Consider the following 24,887-nt stretch of genomic DNA (forward strand, 5'->3'; position numbering starts at 1 on the left):
ATTCAAACTGCGATAATTGAGAGTTTCACAAAAGCGAGAAACAAAAATATTTAAAAGTGAAGTGAATGATTTGGATGTAAATATACGGTGTGCGAAAAGAGCGTGTTAGTTTCTCTATCACATTGATGTATTAATAGAAATAGTGTGTTTTGGTTGTTTTATGAAGCACCTGACCACATGCCGCAGCAATACCTACAGAATAGCATAGCCGTTGGTGAACTTTGAATCGTTTGATACCTACATAGCGAGTGGAGCGATAGTACGCTATCAATAGTAGAAAACAATACAAGGTGCGTTGGAAGTGTTAGGATGTTTATTCCCCATGTTTTCATATTGTTTTCCAACTTATGTTGCTATCGCATTACTTTGTTTTCTATTCATGAATAATAATTTAAAAAAATCATGGATCTTCGGAATTCAACATATGTTTTATATTACATTTTTTGCGTTTAGAAGCCTCCAAGTAGTGCTAAAATAAGCACGCAGAAGAAAGCAATTGTATCATGTGCGTATGCGAAATATGTATGTTTTTTTGTCGAAGCCATAATTCATGTAAAATTCTTCATTTACGAAACACCAGAATAACCTACTTATTATTGAACTTGATTTGTGAAAAGTTTATCGGCCATCGTAAATTTGCATTATTACATGCGTCGTTAACTTAATATGTAGTGCTTTACGATTCTTCATGTGCATTATTACACGACTTTTGATTTTCTGGGAAACTTATAAAGTTTCTGTCAATTGTAGTCAATTGTACATCATACAAGTGACGACGATGATGAGACATTAGAACTAAATGCAGGAAAATAATTAAAATTACTATGATAAATAATAACGTGAATGAATGCACTCACAATCGTCATACATTTCCGGGCTGCAGACTCATGCAATTATGCTTGTCAACTGAGACCCAACCCGAGCAAAGTTAGTGATCAAATTGAAATCAGAATTTGCTGTTATGATGTAACTTATTTTGAATACTCCATTTGATCTCATTTTGGTTGACTTAACGGTTAACACAGCAAAAATGAGAGCAACATTTTACACTGTTAAATCAAACGGAAAACTAATCCTGCTTTCAATGAAATCAAGGTGATTACTGATTTTGCATCATAATGTTTAACTGCTTTTCACGCTGAAAGACTTGATCTCAAATCTCACCTCGGTTTAGTCACGAATGACCTAAAATGTGTTAAACAAAACAAATAAACAATAATCGTTAGTTCAACGACAGATGAACTTAAATCAAATTTAAAAAAGAAATTAACAGCAAGACTTCAAGCGAAGATAACAAATCAAGAAGACTGGCAACTCTTCCATTTTCTCATACGACCGTTATGAGACAGGTACAATCGCGTCATCTGCCGCTCAAAGGTAAATGCTTCGAACAAATTTGATAGCAAAGATTACATCCTCAGAAGAAGGGTTTGAGTATTTGCTCATTTTTCTATGCGTTGCTTCCACCTTCACTCAAGCGCAGCGCCATTGTATATGTCGCTTGGATTCTGGCAAATTTGCCAGTCTTCTTGATTTGTTGTCTTCGCTTCAAGTTAAGTTGCTTTGATTTAAAATGTCTTGACTGCATAATCAAAGCATAATATGAAATCAGACTTCTGTCGCGACAATTGTAATCAAAATGAGTTTTCATTATGATAGGAACTGCAAACTTTAATATCGGTTTGCTTTCATTTTGTTAACCGACTTTGCTCGGGAAGTAACTGTCAAACGGGAGTCAAACATTTCAAGTGTAGTTAAGTCTAACAGTTATACAATAGATTTGGCTGTCACTTTGCCGCAACGGATTAGATCATGATACCTTGTGCGTTTACTCTTCTTATAGGTCATCTAGTATTTTCATCTCATAAAAATGAACCATAATCATCAATAGCAGAAAAAAAAAACAATGTAACAGTTGATGTATCAGTTAGGCTTTCGAACACAATAGAACATGTACCTAATCTGACGAATGTAAAAATGCTTTAATATTGTTATACTGGCACGTGCACTTCTGGTTCAGAGCTTTTAGCAGGAATCAACTGAAGAATAGCATACAAATTCGATCGAAATATAAAAAAAAATATTCAAGCTGTTTCATTGGCTTGCAAAATAAAATCAACCGTGTCTGCAGTACCCAGCTATTACGCATATATATTCCAAACCTATAATATTATTTTCAATTGAGCTGGTAGTTCAGAGTTATGACAATGACTCCTAGAGATCCTCCAATTCGACAGTGAGCATGCATAAGGGCCTATACGCGATGATCGATTCTCTTCATCGATTTTCTCTTTTGTTAATAACTCGTTAGATTTAACGTTTCTCGGTACGTTTGCTATTGCTTTTGATAGCTAATACAACCTGTTACAACTCTGCATTGAACAAATTCTAGAAAATTGTTTCGCTTAGCTGTAGCAATGCAAAGAGAAATTCGATGAAGAGAATCGATCATCGCGTATACGCCCTTATGAATGCTCACTGTCGAATTAAGCTATTCAAATTGATTGATATAAACCCTTGCCAATTTAGAATCGGTACGCTTTCAATCGGATGTATCTCAGAATCTGTTTTAGAATAAAACGTTATTAGAAGAAAATGTTATGTATTTATTGTAGTTTAAAGATACAATATGTCTTTAGTGAATTTTAAACCTCTCGAATGAAAATTCGAACTTTGGGCTTGATACGTGCTATCAACTTCTGCACAAGCTGCTGGTCAACTTCACCGGCTGCTTTTTTTCTCCAGTATCTGGCCATTGAAATAGCATCCTTAGCCATTTTTCCACTCTTCTTCAGTTAAGCTTTGATGATACCCCAACACACTTCGATTGACCGGAAATCCAGGCAGTTTGGGGGTTTCATCCCTTTTTCAAGACGTCTACTCCATTATCGCGATATAACTGTTGCGCATTCTTACTGTAGTGCCAACTCACCAAAACACACTCGGTGGGACCTACACCTACACCTAAACACACCCGGTGGGCAATACACGTTTTTTCAGGCATTCGTTGATTTATAACTGCCCGTTTATATTGTTGTTTATGATGAAATTCGAAGTCTACTAGCCACAGCCACAGATTGTCTGCCAGGTCATCAGCTTACCGGCAAACTTGACCGCAATAACAAATTTATATTTCTTGGGAACATCTCCGCACCCCTGGCAACATGAAACTTCTGTCAAGGAAGCACCTAGTCACACAGCTTTCGGGCCCTCGTTTTGAAAGTCTTCATGGCGTTCTAACGCAGTTTCCTGTTCCACTGTACCGCTTCAACGCCTTGATTGCACTTTTCGGGAAACAGCCAAACGTTCCTTGAAATGTTTCAGCACTGCACAGACGGTGCTTTTGGCCATTTTCATATCCTTTGCAATTCTCTTATCCGACCTTGTCGGGTTTTCATATCTTGTGTGCAGAATTAATTATCTTTTCTTCCATCCCGTGACAATTAAAGAAAACATAAACTGTTTAAAAAAAATGTACAGGATTTCAAGAGAAAGTCATTGTAAACCAATTTTTGTCAAAAGATTCCAGAACCGACCACTAGAAGCGCTCCAACGGACAAAAAGAGGCGCTCCAGTTCTAAATTTACAGGATTTTAAGTAAAACATTTTTCATGCAATTTATTGCAATAACCGCCAATATAATTTAGCCGTAATCACGAAATTTATTTTGATTGGAGTTCGACTCTAGTTCATAATTCCGATTACCAAACCAGATTAAAAATCATGAAAAATGCTTCAACAAAGGCACTGCAATAAACGTTAATAGGTACATAAACTCTCGCAGAAAATCCATTACATATTTTACTTCGATTGGCAAGCCGTGCATTGAAGCCCACTTGAGATTGTCCAATCAATATCGGGATGGAAAACGCTTTCACCGTTCACTTCCTGTGTTTTCTCAAGCCGGAGTCGTTGCTTATGTGCATTGACCTTCTAGTGAATAAAATTGTTGCCCTGTGTAACACATAACACCCCATCTTGAGAGATATATAGTTTCTCGTATTTCCGTGTTTGGGATATTTTTAAATTTCCGCCTAAATGACTAAACTAGGCTTTGTAAAGCGTAAACTGGAATACATATTTTCTGGGTTGAGAAAAATCTTAGGGACGTTCTGCCACTGCGCTCGCCGATCTATAAGGCGGGAGGAAGACATTATTTTTTATAGATTTGTTGTTTGCTCCTTGTGCGTTGGTGTTAGCATTAACTGCACGCTACGCTGCATGCTGTAGTAAACTTTTCGAGTCTTCAGTCTGAAAAAGACGACCTTCGAGTTCCGATTATTGTTTATTGTTGTTTTACATCACCAGACTGGATGAAGCCCCAATGATGTTAACTATAGCAAACAAAAATTAATGTTACAGTTGCATAATATTAATTGTGTAGTAAAAATTTACAGTAATTTAGGAGATTCATAAAATTTTAACCGGTATTAACGCTCGGATCATTTAGTTTGTTCGCTTTAATTCTAGAACATGATGTTTTTTTTTTCATATGCTTCCATTGAAGCGGATGTTATATTTCATATAAACATCACTCATCATCCGCCGCCTGGCTAAAAGTCAACGCACAACAGCAGCCGCGGAGTTTTCAACATAATTCAACATTGGCGGTACACATGTGACTATCCTTCTCGATGTACCCCATCTTTGTCTACCAAATGATGTACATTTTCCACTAACTTATGCGTTTGCAAGCCATCACGGATACCACCACGGATAAACAAAGATTAATCCGATACGCATCTCTTCCCGCGCTCTCATGTGTGATCATGCTGCCGGTAGGATGCGACTGCGCCCGAGTTGGAGCATACAATTGCAGCGAGTGACTATTAATAGCGCTTAACATATGTGGATAAAAATAGACCCATGGCGATGTTTTCACTTTCCTACAGTATGCTTTCTTTATTATTCTCGATGTCGATGAACCAGGCTTGGCAATGGCTCTGATCATTTCAGCTTTTATCTAAGTCGACTTCTGATGGTAAATTCTTCTTTTAAGTTATGAACTGTATATTTGCATGAATGTTTATGATCAAACATCAATCCCGTGCTTTCATCCAATTGCACGTGCGATGCAATAATCAAATAGACACACATGTCCCATTCCATCTGTCGATGTCGATGCGTCGTTCTATGAGCACAAAATATGTAGTGTTAGTGTTTACATTGACCAGAATGTATCAAATCACTGGCGCTATTTACAATTGGTGTTATGAATGAAATCGTGTTGCTCGCTTCCGAGTGGTTCTATTTACGCAGCATCCATGTAGCTGTACATCATTTCGGTGATTATCGTTTTTGTTTTGAACTTATTTTTATTTTGTTCTAAATTTAAAAATAACTTTCAGCTTATTTCAACGTGGTTGTTAACATTGTACTGTTTCCTCCTCCCAAATAGGCACTCTTGTCTGATTCGACAACAGAAGATAGTCACTGGCCACCTGAGCTTATATTACTTAGAGAGAAGTTGACTGCCAAAAGTCAACTGGAGATAGCTCAACTTCAAATTAAACATGAGGAAGAAGTGAGTAACAATACTGATACTGTTATTGTTGAGATTACTGTACTTTCTTCTATTCGATTGTAGATGGCTCGTGTAAAAGCAGATTTTGAAAAGCAGTTGCAATGGAAACTTAAGCGGCAATCAACGTTCGATTCTACCCGTGATTTTGATAAAATAATCAGTGAGCGAGATAATCTACGGGAGCTGTCCTCGACGTTGAGAAGCGTGCTGTGTGAGCTTGTAAGGTACGTGTCCAACTGTGAAGATGACCTTAACAATACGGTTATCGACGAGCTGCATAAGCATGGAATCATTCCAAATGGAGAAGAGGTACTAGAAAGTACCACTTTGGATATGAATGTATCGAATATGTCAACTTATTCGACAAGAAAGTTCCTCAAATTTACGCCGGATGTTTCTGGTTTGATTTCGATAATCGAAGACCCTTCTCTGTTGGAGTTTGTGTCCAAAGATAGCGCTCCCAACGAAGCAGTAAACAGATCTCTGAATCTTGACGAGTGCTTAGAACGACTACGGTCTGAAGCAATGCATATTTTGACACTGTCTGAGAAGATAGCAAAGAAATCGTTGACAAAAGATGAAGATCTGGATAAAGTTTCTGAAAAGAGTGATAGTTGCGAGGAAGAAGATGGTCTTAAGAGAACAAGTAGTAAGAAAGATGCCGTAGGTGCAAGATCGTTCGACGAAAACCTGGTAAGGGAAAGCAGTGCGATGGAGAAGATTCAGATCGACACCAGCAGCCTTCCAACAGATTTGACAGCATTGCAATTCAGTGGTGAATTAAACATTCAATTGCATGAGCTTAGGAATGAAAAACGACAGTTGGAGATGAAATTAGCCGACGCTTTAAGTAAACACAATAGTTTGGTTGTCGAATTGAATGAAACCAAACAGCATTTGCTAGAGCTGAATAGCCAAAAAGTTGAATTCAGTGAAGGGTATGGAACGAATGCACTGTTACCATGTGAGCAAAAGCTAGGAAACACGTTTACCGAATTGCAAGAGAGAGCTAAACAAATCCTTGGAAATACCTCTCCTGATAACACCATAGATAATAATGTCAGTTTGCTGCAATTGGTTGAGGATTTCTGCCGCGAAGGTGAACGCTACATGGATGATGGGAAGCGTGAAAAGTTAGACCTACAATTACAGGTGAGCCTTTGTTTATTTAGTCATTTTATTATTGATTTAAAATCTACTTTGCACATGAATGTTTTGACACAGTGTGTTGAAATTGATTAGGCTGATTGGTTGAAGAACACTGTTACAAACATTTCCGACTTTAACGAAATCAACGGGAAGGTAATCCATTTGTTGTTGCCGTCAATGTGGTTTTTGCCTTGCTTTTTCCTTTCCATTTACCATGTTGTGTTGTAAATTCTTTTGCTTCAAACGTCGACAACCACCTGAATGGTCGAAATATTCTCCATTGTTAAACATAAAATAAATTCCTTATTTTTTCCCTTCCTCTTATCCATCACACATCATTGGACCGCTTTCATCACTGTCCTAATGCTTTCATTCGTCGCGTAAAACAACCTTGAACTGTCGTGTTTCGTGTGGGCCCTCTTGCTCAGATCGACGCTGCCGACAAACAACTTAAAGCCACGCGGCAGTTCCTGGAGGACCAAGCTGCCGAACGGGAACAGGAACGTGACGAGTTTGTTAAAGAAATAGAAAGGCTCAAACAGCAGCTCCGAGAGAAAGACAAGGATAAGGCTATCTTCGAACACGTCACTAAAGAGGTAAGTACTTGTGATATGGTTTAATATCATGCTTCATTGTACAATTTTTCAAGCAAAATCATTTTTGCTTTTCTGCAGTATGCAATCAATCAAATAACAAGTAACACTTCTATACACCATATGCCATAGCATAACGTAACAATTCACAATAGAGACAGTAGATTGCACCGATAAATGCTTATTAACAAATGACTGTTTTCTCCACTTTTTTCCTTTCAATCTGCAATCGGAACATACTACACCTCTTGCAAATATGACTGCAAACATTCTTCCACTTTGGCTTTGGTTCATCACAATCGCACGCATCATCAAACTGCACTCAACAAATCATCACGTTTGAAAATAAAAAAAAAAACTGTGAATACAATTGATTCTATTGTTTTTATATGACATCACTCGTTTTGTATTATTAGGAAGGATTTTTGTGTGACAGTTGTAGTTGTGGTATCGATAATCGGGAGATTATTGAAAAAGTAAGTGTAGATATTTTTTTCTATTATTTGTAGTATGCTATATATTTTTTTGGTTTCGGTTATTATAGTTGGATTGGATATTAACTAGTCAAAACTAGTCATAACATGTAACATTAATCTCACATAGATTCAAATTACGTATAAAAAGCACTGATAGAATAACGGTTATAAATGTACGGTGGGTTCAAATCGTCTCACTCTGATCATGTCTCGGATAAAGGGAAATTGTTTTAATAACAATTACTAACATCGTGGATAGCTCAGCATAATGTTTCATGGTATTTAAAATATGCCCTTAAAATTGGCATTTTTTGTTTAATAATCCAATGTGAGCTGGCCGAATCAGTTCTTAGATGTGTTCCATTTTTGTTTTCCTGTGGCAAAACAAAGATCTGCTTATTTTTTGGCAAAACAATGAATATCAGCATAGTGAGTAACATAGTTCTTTTATCGATCATTTTTTTAACCTTAATTGTTCATTTCAATTAACGTAGCAGATCAAATCCACAGCATCTGACGAATCGATTTTATTTTAACCGCTCCGAATTTTTTGAAGCTTCGCATAATTCTAGATTGAGCTGGAATAAGGGCGTAACAGCTTTTGTAAACAATGACTTCTCTCGATGAAAATCATCGAAAGAAGTCATTGTTTACATAAGCTGCGCGCACGCTGAGTAGATAGAAAGAAGATTGATGACGATTCTGAAGTTTTCCTGTAAAAAGATGAGGCGCGATGCAAGTAGATGCGAGAAATGAAAGAATATTTTACGAAAATTGATTCGCTAGTGGGAGATTTGTTGAGCATCTAGAATTGAGATTTGGATGTGTCGCCCCCATCGTGTTACGCCCTAATTTCAGCTCTTTCTAGAATCGTTCACTATGAGCAATGAACCAGGTTTGTGCTGGAATTAGGCCATTTTGACTCTCTCCTAAGATTCCAAAATGGCGTTTTCGATATTTTCAATAAATTATAGCACGAAAACGGCTCATCTAATGATGTGGCGTGGATTTGATCAACTATTATAAATTTACTTGGCTTAGTTAAGGAGTGCAAATTGTTCAATTTTAAATATAGGTAAGCTTTCTTCAATTCAAGTTCAATCAACATATTGAACATCTTTTTGCGCCTATCACAGTTCATGCCGAACAATGGATTTTCGTTAATTTAAGGTTTACCTCAATATACTTGAATTCGAATATAAATGAGACAGTCTTTAGCACAAAATCGATCTTGTTGGTCGATTTTATTTATGGCACTATTCTCGATCCATTAATCGGTACCGAAGAATCGCGCTTTGTAGGATCGATCTTTTCTTCATAATACTGTATTTTATTTTGACAATTTCAGTATAATTACTAAAGTCATATTTATTTAATTGAAGATCGATTTAATAAGGAAATAATCGATAATCGAAATGGAAAATATTGATCTCGCAAAGATTGATCCAAGATCGCCCAATCCTACTTAAAAATGTCTATTGAATACAAAATCAGCACCGCTGGCAATTGAATAAATATCACATCATTATGTTTTGCAAATAATAACTTAGTGACCATCAACTACCCACGTACATCAAAAATATGCATTTGATCATTTATTTTAACACACATTATCACTTAAATCCAAACGCTGTCATCTCGTAATCCTTTGCATTCTTCAACGATTCATGCTTGTAAATATATGCACTATATTCATAAGCGCATTGCTTTGTTGCACCCCCTGACATATGGTATCGCATATGGATCTATGAGAGATAAATCTGAGTCTTTCTCCAACCATTCACAGTTCTTCACTACAGCTTATTTTCTTTTCCGTCCTTCCCAATCTCATTCTCTTCCTTTTGTTATAGCGTAAATCCGATGCATCCACTGTTGAGGCATGGTAGTATTTTATCATCCATATACCTATAATGTGTGTTTCGCTTGCTTTTTTGAGGCTTCCATTTTAAAGTATACTGGTAGCTGATTAGACCATTTGAGACGGATGAGCTATAAGTTCGAGTGAGACTGATTCGTACCCAAAACCGTTGATTTCGTGCATGTTGAATGAAGGAATGCTATAAATTTCCAATCAAACTGTGAAAATGTGCAACTTGTCGTTGAAGAAATTAATGTACGATTCTGTACAAATATGTATATGTTTTGATAGCTGGAAACAGTGGAGCAGCAGTCGAAAGAACTGTCCGCTGAACTTGTGGCAAGAGATGAAAAGATTAGGAAACTGGAGAATGATCTCAAAGATTCAATCGACAAAGGTTTTACGCTTAGGGAGATCATTACGGAGCTAGAAACTCAGAACGAAAGCAAGGTTATCGACCAACAGGTTCTGGTAACCAAGTTAAAGGTAATTTAAATTATAAATCAAAGGCAATCGAATTATTTTTGATAAAACGGTTGGTTCACTCACAGGAACTCGAAATTTACATCGACGCGCAGAATCGACAGAATGAATCGCTCCACCAAGAGACCGACATGGCAGTTCGAGGATACGATGACAAGATCGCTATGTTGGAAGAAGAACTACGTCAATCGAAACCAAGCGTTGAGCATAGTCTAGTGCTGGAAGCACTGACAGTGCAACTTCGCGACGTCGAGGAAACACTCGAAAGAAAAACCAAGAATCTCGAAACGCTAAATTCAAATTCGGCAGCATCTCTTGTGTGCAGCAGTCCTTCGGAGGATATTTCTGTGAATCAAGACAGTCCATTGCATCGCAAGAAGTCCAACGAGAGTGGTTCAGTTCCTCTACTGCCGGTTGATGAAGTGCAGCGAATATTCGATAAACTTCACCGACATACGCGCATCGAAGAGGTCGCCATAAAACGCATCAATGACCTAGAGATGCAGATCAGTAGCGTGCGCAACAGTTATGCGGTAAGTGCGATATCGTTATATGTAGATTGTTTTGAAAAGTTGTTTTCCCTGGCAGCGTGACATTAGCGTAAACATTCAACATTTATTTACCGTCTGGCTGAGAACTAACTGTGTGTCGGAAAGTTGATTTGAAGATTCAGTTCGGGGAGGAGTGCCTTGAATATGCTCATGGCATTAATTTATTTTTAGCATGATGACATTCAAACCGCCACTTGGAGGTATAAGTTATGGATAAGAATTTTAGTCTCTCTGCTTATGCTACACGCACTCGTTCAATGGCGTAACATCACATCATAGTCGGGACATTTTCGACACGTGACGGCACAACTGAAAGTAGGTTTTGGTCAAAGTCAATCATAGTTGACAAGTTTTCATGGTGGTAGTAAATCTGCAGCAGTTTTTCTGTGTATGTCAGAACCTAATTTCCATCTTAACGTTGATGCAGATAATGAAGATTTGAGTTCGGATGTAAGGATGGAAACACTAAAGTGAGTGCATTCCTTAAACCTTTCCTTCCCATAAGGCTTTTCGTTGTTTTAAGATGCAAAACTGAGTTTTTGAAAGATTTAGGGTAAGGTGTGGTAAGATGGGTCACGGGGCAAGATGGAAAGGGTAGTAAATTATTGAGCACAACGTAGAAAATCGAGTCCTATTGTTTGCGATAAATGGGTCCTCTACTTGACGTAATTATTTTTTTGTTTGTAAAAGTCAACAGGTTAAATGCAACACCAATGATGGTTTGCTTGATGGTTGACAAACAACATCAAGTAGATGTTCCACCGACAAACCGACATGACACTTAATTCTGACTTATGCCCGAAAATCGTAAACGGCCGATTTAAATGTGCAGTAATCCGAACTGTCAAAACCATAGGATTTTTTTTTATCTAGATAAAAATAATTTGTCCAGCATAGATCAGACACGGACCAATTCATAACTTTTGCATGCGGGTTCATGGCTTAGCTAAATATTTCCCGCAAACACGGAGCCAGATGTCAGCAGTGTGCTTTGGTCAGAAATTTTATTTTATTTACTATGGTCATTCATGTCGGTTTGTCGGTGGATGATCCATTGATCGCGTACACTCTGAAAAATCTTAACGTCTGATTGACGTGAAAATATAGGTGATTTTCGTCCACCCTATTTGTCACGTAACTTTTACCGGAATTGCACGTAGCCGATCAAAATTCAACTTCAATTATCTACGTGATTAGTCAGGTAAATAAGACCTGATTTCCACGTACTGCTTACGTGAAATCAGAGTGAAAACTACTGGACATCTGGTAACTTTTACGTAACATTCCGTTTTGTTTAAAATGCTTTTCGTGTAATTTGTACGTGAATTTTTAATGAGAATAATGGAATGTATATATAGAAGCAGTCAATTTTATGCAACACCTGTTTGCAGACTCAAAATGCTGATGTCACCGTCTGAAATTATAAAACTTAAAAAAAAGCTACATATAATAATAAATAGATTAATGTAAAAGAATCTAATTACCGTCCAACTTTTGCAGCAAGCGCTGAGGAATTTTGAATCTTTGAGGAGTTCTTCCACCATAAACGTTTGTGTCTTCCACCACGCTCCACGCCATATTGATTTTTTTTGCGTACCTGAAAATCACGTAAATCTCGTTTCACGGAAATATCGAATTTCCAAACACACAAACACAAATACACTATATCTATATACGGTAAATTTCCGCAACATTTTTAGTGGGCATGACGTGTAATGCAGGCCAAAGTTACAAACGTCACGTAACATTTGAGATTTTCTAAATACAAATCAGCTACGTGATATTTCACGTAAATCGGACGTGAAGATTTTTTAGAGTGCACGATAGGACTCGAATTTCTACGTTGTGCTTCTGAAAATCACTATAAGAAAGGTAACGTTGTGTTATGGCAGAGGCAATAGAACTATAATGATTTTATTATATCACAGGGACAGCACATAACAGAGAAACATTATCAAAACAGCTACAATGTACAACATAAATAAGATGTGATGATGTGATGATGAATAAGATACTACTACTTCTTTTACAGTCAGTGGTGTGTAATTCATCAACATAATAAAATCGAATATGTCTTTCAAGCAATTTTTTTTTCTCAAATTTGAAAGTTTTGGTGCGGGAAGAAATTAAGGGAAAAACTTCTGTTTTACTAATAATTGTGGTTTGTTTAAAATTTATTTCCCGGAAAAAAAGTGATCGTCAAAGATCATGTCTTTTTCGGATTATTGTTGGGGGGGGGGGTGGTTGTTGTGAAGGAGGGAGGGGGTTTACAAACATTGCATTTTCTCATTCCTCATTGTGGTCACGCCGTAAACCTTTAGCCACTGACTTGGTCCTGCTTGCTGCAGGACCAAGTTGAAATAAATATTTTCCAATTTTTCTGTAATTAAACTTTTGAAAATGTACAAATGATAATTTTATCACTGATTTCATGAAATAAGCCTTTTTACCAAACCCAGTCATCATAAACGAATACCACTTGGTTGCACATCATTCCTGAAAAGATATAAATCAGCGCTGCTTTCATGCCACTGCTCATTAACGCTTCGGACGGCGTGGCGCTTGGTCCTACAGTAAGCTGGACCAAATCAGCGGCTTAAGATGGATCACGGCGTGACCACAATGAGGAAAAGCATTAATGTAAACCCCCTCCGCCCTTCACAACAATCTCTCGCCCCCCCCCCCTCAACAACCTCTCCCACCCCCCCCCCCACCCTCAAATACCTCTCCTACCCCTTCCCCACCATCAAACCCCTCCTACCCCCCCCCCCTCAAATACCTCTCCTAAACCCCCCCCTCAAATACCTCTCCTAAACCGCCCCCCCCCTCATATACCTCTCTTAACCCCCCCTCAACAATAACCCGAAAGCGAGACAGACTTTGACGATCCCTTTTTTCCAGGAAATAAATTTTAAACAAACCACAATCATTAGTAAAACCAAGTTTTACCAAATTTGAAAAAAAAATTACATTGAAGACATGTTTGTTTACATTCAGTTGGTGAATTACACCCAACTGACGGTAAAACATATCTGGTGCCTCTATATATGCAATTATATTAACATCCTATTTTACATATTCTGCACAAAAGAAACTTTCTGCTCCGCCATGAATGGGGCTGCGGGAAATCCTATCAGGTTCTGAACCTGAAAAGATATAAAAAAGCGCTGCTGTCATGCTTTTGCTCATTGTCGCTTCGGACGGCGTGGCGCTTGGTCCTACAGTAAGCTGGACCAAATCAGCGGCTTAAGGTGGATCACGGCGTGACCACAATGAGGAAAAGCATTAATGTAAACCCCCTCCGCCCTTCACAACAATCTCTCGGCCCCCCTCTCAACAACCTCTCCTACCCCCCCCCCCCCTCCATCAAACCCCTCCTACCCCCCTCCCTCAACAACCTCTCGCCCCTTTTAACAACCTCTCTACCCCCCCCCCCCCCACCATCAAACCTCTCCTACCCTTCTTTCCACCATCAAACCCTTCCTACTCCCCCCCCGTCAAATACCTCTCCTAAACCCCCCCGTCAAATACCTCTCCTAAACCCCCCCGTCAAATACCTCTCCTAACCCCCCCCCACAACAAAAAATAACCCGAAAGCGAGACAGACTTTGACGATCCCTTTTTTCCGGGAAATAATTTTTAAACATACCATCCTAGAAGGGACGAATATCAACATCACCCAACGGTTCTTTCGGAACCACAACATCAAACGCTCCTTATAAGGGCCACAAATAAAATTAAAAGAGTTGATTTTAAAACTTAATTGCATATAATGGAAATTGAAATAGTTACCAGTGTCACCAAAATATGTAACGGCTTGTTTAGGACCATACATTTGAACATTCATAATTTATTACATTCCAGGAAAAATACTTGAACCAACATTGAACACTAACAAAATTTCAAATATTGTTTTTATGTGTCCCACACATGAGTTGTTGCTACGTGATCAACAAATCAATATCTATGTGTCGACCACATACTTAATATATGTACATATAAAAACCATGCGTGACCACACATACTATTCATTTGCGTGTAAATTTCATGTGTACTTCTTAGTGGATTCTGTTTATGTGTGGTCAAATGAAAATCATGTGGAATTTCACATGGTTATTTGTCAAGAATAATGTGTAAATTGTTTTGAGTCAACCATAACCGAAACATTGAAATATTTGAAAATTTTAAGATAAAGTATAATAGTCAAAAATGCATGAAAAACATCAATTTTGTGTGGTTCTACGTCATGCTGCGGCCGTGTCTAGGACACAAACCTTTACTTTTTTTTCCTTGATTTGTTGCCGTCGATCTTGTTTTCCCGTACTGAGTTCCAATGCTACCGACGCCAGGGAGGCAGCTCTCACACATGGACCCTACCTATCTACCCATCATGTCATGGACCGGGGACCAATGGGTTTATTTCCTTTCCGAAGGAAGGCGTGATCAGAGATGCTATGCCTCAGAAAATACCGGTGGCCCCGACTGGGATCGAACCCAGGCCCTTTGGAGTGAGAGGCAACCACGCTTACCACTTCACCACTGGTGCTGCTTAATCAATAATCTTGATCATATGCTTCACATACTTTAATCATTATTCACTAATCATAATCACTTCAAATGAATTAGTCAAGAAAATCCAGGACTGCTTTTATGATTTTTCTGAATTCACCCTACAATTCTCTAAAGTTTCCGACCATAATTCTATTTAAAATTCTCTTTAAATTTCCTTAGGACCTCAGTGCAATTTACGTCAGAAATGACATTGTATTGAAAAACTGGTCATATTATTAGAATTGAAGCACTTCTATGAAATATTCTAAACATCAATTGGAATTCTCGCCTAACTTTTCAAAAGGTCATATCTAAGAAAAACGAGGTTGAAGATTGACTAAATCTTTTTTGATACTATTTTAAACCAAATCAACTTTTGACATTTTTAAGACCTTCATTAGTAAAATGCGATAGTAAAATTGAAATTGAAATTATAATCTACCCGTTTCATACTTTTTTTTCTATGAAAACGTGAAAAATGTTACATAGGACATTTTGCTCTTGTCAGGTGTACATTGGACATGTTATATAGGACGTTTTGTTATAATCACAGTTACATAGGTCATTTATGTTATCAACATTATTTGTTTGTTTTTAAGCATTATGAGTGCATAATTTAAGTTATACGAGTTAAACGAACAATATAGGCCCACGCCCATTAGATCCGGATCGGACGCGTTGCGGCAAAGTGACAGCTAAATCTATTGTTCAACTGTCAAATTTACGTCAACGCAACGCAAACGGATCTAATGTGGGTGGCCCTATGAGTATTGATGAATCTACGTTACGGTCGGCCAGCAGATGGAAATGATGTGAAAATGATAATGACGTTTTGCTAGCTGTCAAATCGTATGGAATATTTTTTAGTACATCATCACTTTTGTGGTTTTGGATTTCAAACCTAGGTGTCGCATGCACTGGTGCATTTTCTCGTAGATTCATCAATTAATCATGTTTTGTTGTTTTTGACATCATCCACATCCAGAGGGCCAGTCACATCGAATGTATGGGAATGGTAGGAAACCATTTGGAAATGCATGAAAATTTTCAGTTTTTATTCATTATCGTCTTTATGGGCAGTTTTAGATGCACAAAAATTGCACGAGTACATCACTATGGTGATAAGGTAAACACTCGTTTATTTGTTTCCTTCTGTGAAAGCATGTTTAGTCACAAATCGTGGATTTTCTGATATTCTCCATACTGCAAAAATGATTTTCCTATCACTGAAGGGGCGACATCTCTCGGATCTTCAGTATAGCTACTACTCAAATCATATAATTAATTGGACAATGCATCACCTGTTTTTAAAGGTACACGGCAAATGAGAATAACCCAAATTTGAGTTTAGTTCACTCATAATCGCCAAAAGTGCAGGAACTCAGCGATGAGTAAATTTGCCTCATGTTTTCCCAGGTTTTTCCAGGATTTTCCAGGGAAAAATTCCCGAATTTGAGAAAAGTAAAGATTGGATTCACTCAGTCTATTGGTACTACTCCGAAACTGAATAAAATTTTCGTCAATTTCCTCATTTTCCGGCAGATTTTTTAGGTTTTCCACAGGAAACCATGACACAAATTTTACTCATCGCTGAGTTCCTGCACTTTTGGCGATTACGAGTGAACTAAACTCAAATTTGGGTCGTTCTCATTCGCCGTGTATATCGCAACACTGCCCACAGATTGTTTTGGTCGATCGTTGGTGGTCGCGTGAGCTGCTTTTTATTTCGACAATTAATCATGTTTTGTTGTTTTTGACATCATCCACATCCAGAGGGCCAGTCACATCGAATGTATGGGAATGGTAGGAAACCATTCGGAAATGCATGAAAATTTTCAGTTTTGATTCATTATCGTCTTTATGGGCAGTTTTAGATGCACAAAAATTGCACGAGTACATCACTATGGTGATAAGGTAAACACTCGTTTATTTGTTTCCTTCTGTGAAAGCATGTTTAGTCACAAATCGTGGATTTTCTGATATTCTCCATACTGCAAAAATGATTTTCCTACCACTGAAGGGGCGACATCTCTCGGATCTTCAGTATAGCTACTACTCAAATCATATAATTAATTGAAGAGAGACCAGAGTTTCTGCTTTTTATTTGATAACAATGTTATATTAGGGGCTGTTCATTAACTACGTAGACAGCTTTTCGGTATTCGTGACCCCCTCCCTCCCCATGCATAGACAATTGTCCATATATTTTTTTTTAAATTTGTATGGGCCGTGGATAATTGTCAACCCCCCCACGCGGAAATAGTAGAAAAATGCTTGACATGAAAATTCCGATGTGCACAATCACATTGTTTTGATTTGTTTGAACATTTTAGACGTTTTACTCGACCGACTTAACAAAGAACCGAAGTACAGATCTGCATTGTTTTGGTTTTTCTGACGTTTGTCAGACGTTTGTCTTGATGAACATAGTCAAATGTCTTATGTAACAATGAAACATCGTTAATGCAAATTTGGACTTCTGTTAATTTAGAATTATCTCAATTCAGTTGACATTAATCTGAATCTGTGTGTGTGCATAATGTTCTTAGGTACAAATGTTGCAATGTGCATTTATAAAGTCGATTTGTTTACATTTGTTACTTAGGACCTTTTGAAAAGTTCAGCGAGAATTCTCCTCTGAAATTCTCGGAATGCCTTTTTAATTGAACTGCCTCAGAAAATCCCGACGGCACCAACTGGGATAGAACCCAGGCAGTCACGCTAACCACTACACCACCGGCACCGCTAACCGTTTTGTTGTTTCAACAATAGTTTTTGAATCTTTAATCAATAATAATATCTGGTAGCCCCGGAGCCATTCATATTTTAGTTGGATTTAAAATGCATTCATCTGGGTGTATTTTTATTTAACACTTGTTAAGCTTCTCAATTTAATAGATCAACCATGTCAGACATTAAAAAATCGGCCTATTTAAAAGCATGAAAAATCTCCTAAGTAAAGAGGGAAAAACAAATTCCTTAAATTTTTTGAAATGTAGCTACCACAAACTTTTTTTTTCACGTGCTCTAGAGAAAAGAGTTCAACAATTTTTTTGAAAATATTTCGCTAAACTCGAGATACGAACGAAAATACATTTATGATTGCGCATTAGGAATTGTGTGCCTACACGGTATATCAATTCAGGCTTAGATAGCTCTCAATTATGGAGGCAATAAATAATCGCACAGCTTTAAGAATGGGTAGTTTTAGTTGGCACGTGATAAGTCTAGAAGAAAAGGAATAATTTCTGCTTGACGGTACCTATGCCCCCCGTAAGCTTTCGATGCCTGTACCATTTTTGCATTAGTATAATTATGTGGCAAGTACAATCATACTCAATATGCCCAGGATGGTCGAGCAATTTTCCAACCCGAAAAATTCCTAGACCGGACCGTGAATCGAACCCAGCCACCTCCAGCATGGTCTTATTTTGTAGTTGTGCCTTTACCTGACTGAGCTAAGGAAGCCCCCCCCCCCCACTTAGCACATAAGTAATGTGTCAATAGCGTCCAAAATGTGATGTACATTGCTTTTGTTATTCGTATGCCTTTTCTGACTATGAATTTCATAGGCGGCGATTGTTACTTCGGACTTTGTTTATCCAGTACTGCTCAACGTTTAAGATATATGGTGGCATTGCTAAATCATTCTGAGGTTCTGAATACCGATTTTTAGAAAAAAATATACCCACTAAAATGATTGAAAAATTGCTCAGAAACACTGCTTCTGCTGCAGAATCATAATTGATTCGTTATAAGTGAATACATTTTACTTGGGTGTGAACGAATTTGGTTCATACGCTTTCTGAATGATTTTCTCGACAAACAAACATTCTCTTTCTCGTTCATTCGTTCTCTTCGAAAATTTAAATAGAGGAGAACCGGCAACAATGGGATTACTGTATTTCTGGACGAAAAACTTATTGATATAAATCAGTATCACTGAAACACCCACTAAACAAAAGCTTAGGGTCTTTCACATGAGACTATTATGGAATTGTTCTATCGGGGGGTTTAAAACAATTTTTTTTTTCGTATTTTTCAGTGTAAATCACCTCTCATTGTTGCCGATCCTCCCCTACGTGAGAAGTGAGCTTAGTTCTGATGTTATTACCCATCGCACATTGGAGGCTGCATCCGAGAGAATCGTTGAATTCTCATAATGATGTGCGCATGAGCAACGGTCGGTCTTCTCTGTCCATGAATTTTCACTTAGTCTCAGTCATTGACTTAGTTCTGTTTAGTCGCCCGGACATAACATTTCAGCTACCGTGACCGTGCGGGTATTGGGGGTTTACTCATAGTGTTAATACCGCGAACGTTTGTAGGAAGTGAATCAGTTTTCTTTTTTCTCCGTTTGGCTGCTCGCGTCGTTAGTGATTAGGCATTATCAATCGCAGAAAAAAATAATTAATGCAGCATACTATGTACTGATATTACAGAAAATTGAATGCCACGGCTGCTCAAAGTGCGTCAGCAGATGATTTGTAATAAACTTATAAATAGTGTGATATTCATAATAGCGCACACAAAAAAAAAACGGAAAGCTTGTCGAATGCGTGTGTAGAGCGATTTAGTACACGCGTCGATCCTTTATTATATGCGTGTTCTGCCGGTGGACGTATAACTGCCCCATGTGACTTTTCGACAATTTTCAGGTTTTAAAGTTTAAACGCCATAATTTAACATGTAATTTTGGACAATTACATAAACACATGCTGTTTATTCTGGAAAAATTCGAAAAGAATTAAAAGAAATAAACATAAGGAAGAGAACCGATCATCGCAGTTAGGTCCTTATGATTCTGAAAGCTAGATATATAAAACAATTTATTTATTCCATTATTCAAGTGGGATAATCGACTTAACATTTTTTCGAATTTTCGTGTTTTGTAACATGGGACATTTATGTGTTCACCGGCAGTGTAGTAACATATCGAATTTCACTACGGGCGCATCCATGAAAACTACGTTTATAGTTTGTGTTGAAATTATTAGCCACAACTGATGTGCTTGTTATTATGTTGTTTATGTCTGGTGGTGATGTAGATTCATTGCATCGACGAAGCAGAGAACAAATAAGAGTGTAAAACAGAAATGTCAGAAGCACGACACTGATCAGTGTCTAGGTGGTAATGATCTTATTTTCTATTTGCGAAGTGAAAAGGTGTAGTGATAAAAAATGAACAGTTTTAAAAGTCGGTGACATAATATTCGCAAATTGTTGTTTTCAGACTATGAGAGGCGCGTGGTATTTTTGTAAATCGTGTTTTGGAAATATCTGCTTTCCTGGTGCCTCTTCTTCTTTCATTATTTGATATTACATCAAATTACGTGGATGAAACTTCGTTAACAATTTTACGCCAATTTGCTCGATTAGGGGATGCTTTTTCATCCTCGGCCAAGTTTCACGTTCTCCAAATCTTGTAGCAAATAGCCCACCTTTTAAGTTAGTTACGCTCCTCGTCGTCTAGACGAGTACCATCCGGAATGGAAGTGAATACCATTTTCGTCGCATGCGTCGTATGCGGTACTGCGAAAATCTACATATCTTGCTTCACAGTGAATCAAAGTTTGGCAATTCAGTGCCAACATTTCAAAGGGGCGTAATTGAATTTGTAAACAATGACTTTCGTCTTCGATTTCTCGCGAATGAAAGCTCACTCATGAAAATGAATGACATCAGCAGGTAGATGAATGTTTCCTGTCCCAGCTAGCATTGGTAATTTGAAGTTGTGGGCTTTTATTTGCGAGAAATCGACGGCTAAAGCCATTGTTTACAAAAGCAATTACGCCCCTTTGAAATGTTGGCACTGAATTGTTGATTTTTGCGTACTTGGTACCGTGTCGGCACCATACTTTGTTTACTTTACTTTGCGCAATCAGTCATTTTCAGATATACTGTGACATTTACATATTCGAGGTATATTTTACTCAGTTTTGAGTGACTTAGGTTTATGCGAATTTGAGAAAACGGGACTCAAATTTGAGTGAGATTGCACGGTCGTGTATATGATCTGTTTGCATTTTTTCAGTCAAATGCCTTGGCTTTTTATGTCTTGGAAAAAATGCACTTCCGGCGCACAGATTTGTTGAGCAACATGTAAACAACAACACACAAGCATGAGCATGTTATTGCCAGATAAGCTGTAATTACACAGAGAATCAATAGACGTTGCTTGGGACTAGCAATCATCTTCTATGTGTAAAAACTGGTGATCTAATACTAGGCAATACCAGCGCCGCGCGCGCCCGAACACAGGTCAAAAAAGGAATGGGTAAGAATGTGTTGACGTGACACTTGCTTTGATGGAAGCCGAGAACACTTCCAAGAGGAATCACTGGGATATTGGGTAAGAGGGTTGGGATTGCAGCAGGTTTCGTTTTGGTAAACGATAAGCTGAACTGATGTCCTAACGATCATATAACTCGAAGCAGCTTTGGATTGACCCCATGATATTCTGCTCAGTAAGCAAAAACGTGTGCCACAAGGCAAACGAGCTCCTTTTATTACAACACACCAATGATTGATTTGTTGTTATATCAATGTATTTACATTACCAAATTAGGCGATTAACGAATCTTCAGGGGCTTGAGATTAAACTCATGATGTTCTACACTAATAAAAATTCAATGATTATTTTGAATGAATGAATTTTTGCAATGTGATAAACAAATGATATATATGTGTTGGACACATAGTTCTTATGTGAACACATAAAATTCATGTGTAACCACACATACTATTCATTTGGCTCATAATTTTCATGTGTACTTCTGAGTGGATTCTGTTCATGTGTGGACACATAAAATTCATGTGGAATTTTACATGGAAATTCGCCAATAAAAATGTGTCGACTTTTATGAGTGTAGTCAGTAAGCAAAAATAATCGCTCTAAGGCCACCAATCCCCTCATATCACATCATACATGCTACGATCGCGTTGTTATTGCAACAATTCAAAACCAGCCCCTACGGTGATGTTGAATAACGATGTAAAGATTCACAAAACACACGATAATCAAGCAAAGTTACTATAAGCCTGGCATTTATTCAAACTCAAACTGTGTTAAGGACACACCTTACAACACATCATAAACTAATCCAAACTTGCATGTTCGATCGCGACATTTATTTTCTTAACGAATTATGCTTCAACATGAAAAAAAAGCGTAATGAATTATTCGTAGGCACCTAACCGTAAAAACCGAGCAACGTGCCTCATGCGATCGAGGTCATCCCACGCACGCCAACACCACCATCATACAGGGGAAATTGTCCTCTACCTGATAGCGGCGCCAGCAAGCACGGGCGAGCCACCAGCCACACCAAACAGACCATCAAACGCGCTCCCACAAAAGCAAAACACGTCCCCTCGAAAATGCAATCGAGAAATGTATAAGAACAATCTTCAACTGGAACGTACTCACCAAATCAATATATCCGGAAGCGCATTCCCGATGCTTCCATGCATATTTTTCCCTAATTATTTTTAAACAAATGCTCCTCCAGTGATTCCAATCACACAATAACTAAATATCACTTTCCTTTTTCAAATCACTCTGTGCACAAAACCAATGCACATCGCAAAAACAAAAGATCGAGTCACACCGGCAACAAAGGGAAGTGAGAGCACACCAAGCACCTAAGCAACAGAGGGGAAAACATCAGTACAAACCTTTCCAAATCAAATTATCGCGCCCGGGACACAAAACTATTCAAATGCGAGCATCGAAAAATTACACGCCAGCACAAAGACAGCCCAAAGAGCTCCAAAAAAATAAAATAAAATAAAAAGACGCAGCGGAGCAAAAACACACAACCTTTTTTGAACGATTCTCAAAGTGAACTCCATGCAAACAACAACACTCAACGATAAATATTTGAACAGTTCCAAAAACTAGACCTTCCCCGATTTGCATAATTTTTGTGTGTTATGGACAATTTTTACAAAAACTTGGCCATTGTGGATGTTATAATTTTTTTCACAAAGGTGTCTTTATAATTTTCAATATTGTAACACGAAAACGTCACTTCTGATGGGGAAATGGATCTAATGTTAGCCTATGGATCTAAGATTGGGCTCATCGCTAAAAATCTGCTATTTATCAATTTTATCTAGCTGAACTCGTCATTGGGACGGTACTAATGGATATTTTGGTCGTCATTGAAAATTTAGTCGGTTGCTGAATATATGAGCTCAAATAAGGGGTATTTAGGCCGACATTACATCCATTTCCCCCTTTTTTTGTAATTTTGAGTAAAAATTCAAAACAAGTTTTAGTAACTCAATTATCTCAAAAAGCAATCTTCAATTTTTTAAATAAAAAAGTCAATTTTTCATGAGCATTAATTAAAAAGTAAATTATACGTATTGAAGATATCCTTTTTAAAGCATTTGTGTGTTAACACTTTTTTGAATTTTTATTCAAAATTACTTACTATAAAATGCCGTGTGTATTTTTCCCAGATTTACTTTACTTTTCTAAACAAGTTTGTCTCAGACGTCATTTCGATCAGAAGTGACCAGTCTTCACGGTACAGTCTAGCACCGATTTGCAAGCAGGCTTTTGAACTTACATAAATATTCACGCGGTGCTCACGCGTGCACTCCATCAAACGAACACACACCTCAACGTGAGTACAATGTTTATGATCGTACATCGTTTGCTTCAGTGTTTAAACATCGTTCGAACTCAAGTGCAGCGACCAGGCGTTGGCGTAGGAAATAATGAATGATATTAGAAAGAATTATAAATGAGAACAGGTCAGACTCGAACCATGAACTTAGAATGTATTAGACCTGCATGTTCACCACTCTCATGTCATTACTCTAAAAGATGTGTAGGCTAAAGGCGTATAAGAAGCGTTCATCGATTTCGTCTGCCCTTTCTGTTGCAACATAGCAAGCCTCAATGTTCACACTTGCGTGCAGGTACGAAGTATCACGTTCGATGTGTAGAGTACACCTGAGTTCGAAAGACAACACGCACGTTCAATGAACGCGCGCTGAAGAAATTGGAACTCAAGCTCAACGCCGTCTGTTTCTCGTGAAGACTGGAAGTGACGTTTTAGTGTTACAATTTTTACCCATAACACATCATTATGCGAAGTTTCATGCGAATCGGTCGAGTCTTAAATTTTCATTTTTTTTAATCCTATTTGAGCTGGCCCTGCTCAGTTGCTAAAAATATTTGGCATTTGGAAAATGTACGTATGCTTTCTGGGACACCCTATAAATAGCGAAACATTACAATACAGCTTGATTGATTTCCGCAATAGATTTCGCTAGTAAAAAAAATAACTGGAAAATGTTGAGTTTTACGAAATTAGAACCTTTTTAGTGACAAACCGATATGAATGACCATCAAATTTCTGCTCAAAGCACACTACTGACATCTGTCTTCGTGTTCGCGGAAAACGTTTATCTAAGCCACGAACACACGTTTGTGACTTGGTTCATGTCTGACTGTACAAATTATTTTTATCTAGAAAAAAAAAATTCTTTGGTTTTGACAGATCGGCTCGATGCACATTTGAATCAGAGATTTTTGAGCAAAAGTTAAGTTCATGTTTCATGTGTTTGTTGGTGATACAAAGGGCCAACGTTATAAAAAATGAGTGTATCATTTTCTGCTCATGTTCCAATTACCGCTCACTGATGTCAAAAACTGCTATTTTTTAAATTATTATTATCTTGGTC

General features: G+C 37.8%; 1 protein-coding gene across 5 annotated transcripts in view; it reads left to right on the top strand.

Moving 5' to 3' along the window:
- The window catches only part of Plp (Pericentrin-like protein), a 58,628-nt gene that overhangs the window by 26,563 nt on the left and 7,178 nt on the right, over window positions 1–24,887 (top strand). For 2 of the 5 annotated variants that reach the window (XM_065230244.1, XM_065230248.1), the window contains 6 exons: window positions 5,399–5,524; window positions 5,588–6,676; window positions 7,102–7,269; window positions 7,683–7,742; window positions 9,892–10,086; window positions 10,152–10,616. In XM_065230244.1, coding sequence (XP_065086316.1) covers window positions 5,399–5,524; window positions 5,588–6,676; window positions 7,102–7,269; window positions 7,683–7,742; window positions 9,892–10,086; window positions 10,152–10,616 — 2,103 coding nt within the window. The remainder of the gene's footprint in view (window positions 1–5,398; window positions 5,525–5,587; window positions 6,677–7,101; window positions 7,270–7,682; window positions 7,743–9,891; window positions 10,087–10,151; window positions 10,617–24,887) is intronic. The other 3 variants (XM_065230245.1, XM_065230246.1, XM_065230247.1) reach the window with 3 other exon arrangements.

Source organism: Ochlerotatus camptorhynchus, unplaced genomic scaffold (genome assembly GCF_037179485.1).
Source record: "Ochlerotatus camptorhynchus isolate MF236.1 unplaced genomic scaffold, CSIRO-AGI_Acam_v1.1 ptg000329l, whole genome shotgun sequence".
In the NCBI taxonomy this organism is placed as follows: domain Eukaryota; kingdom Metazoa; phylum Arthropoda; class Insecta; order Diptera; family Culicidae; genus Ochlerotatus; species Ochlerotatus camptorhynchus.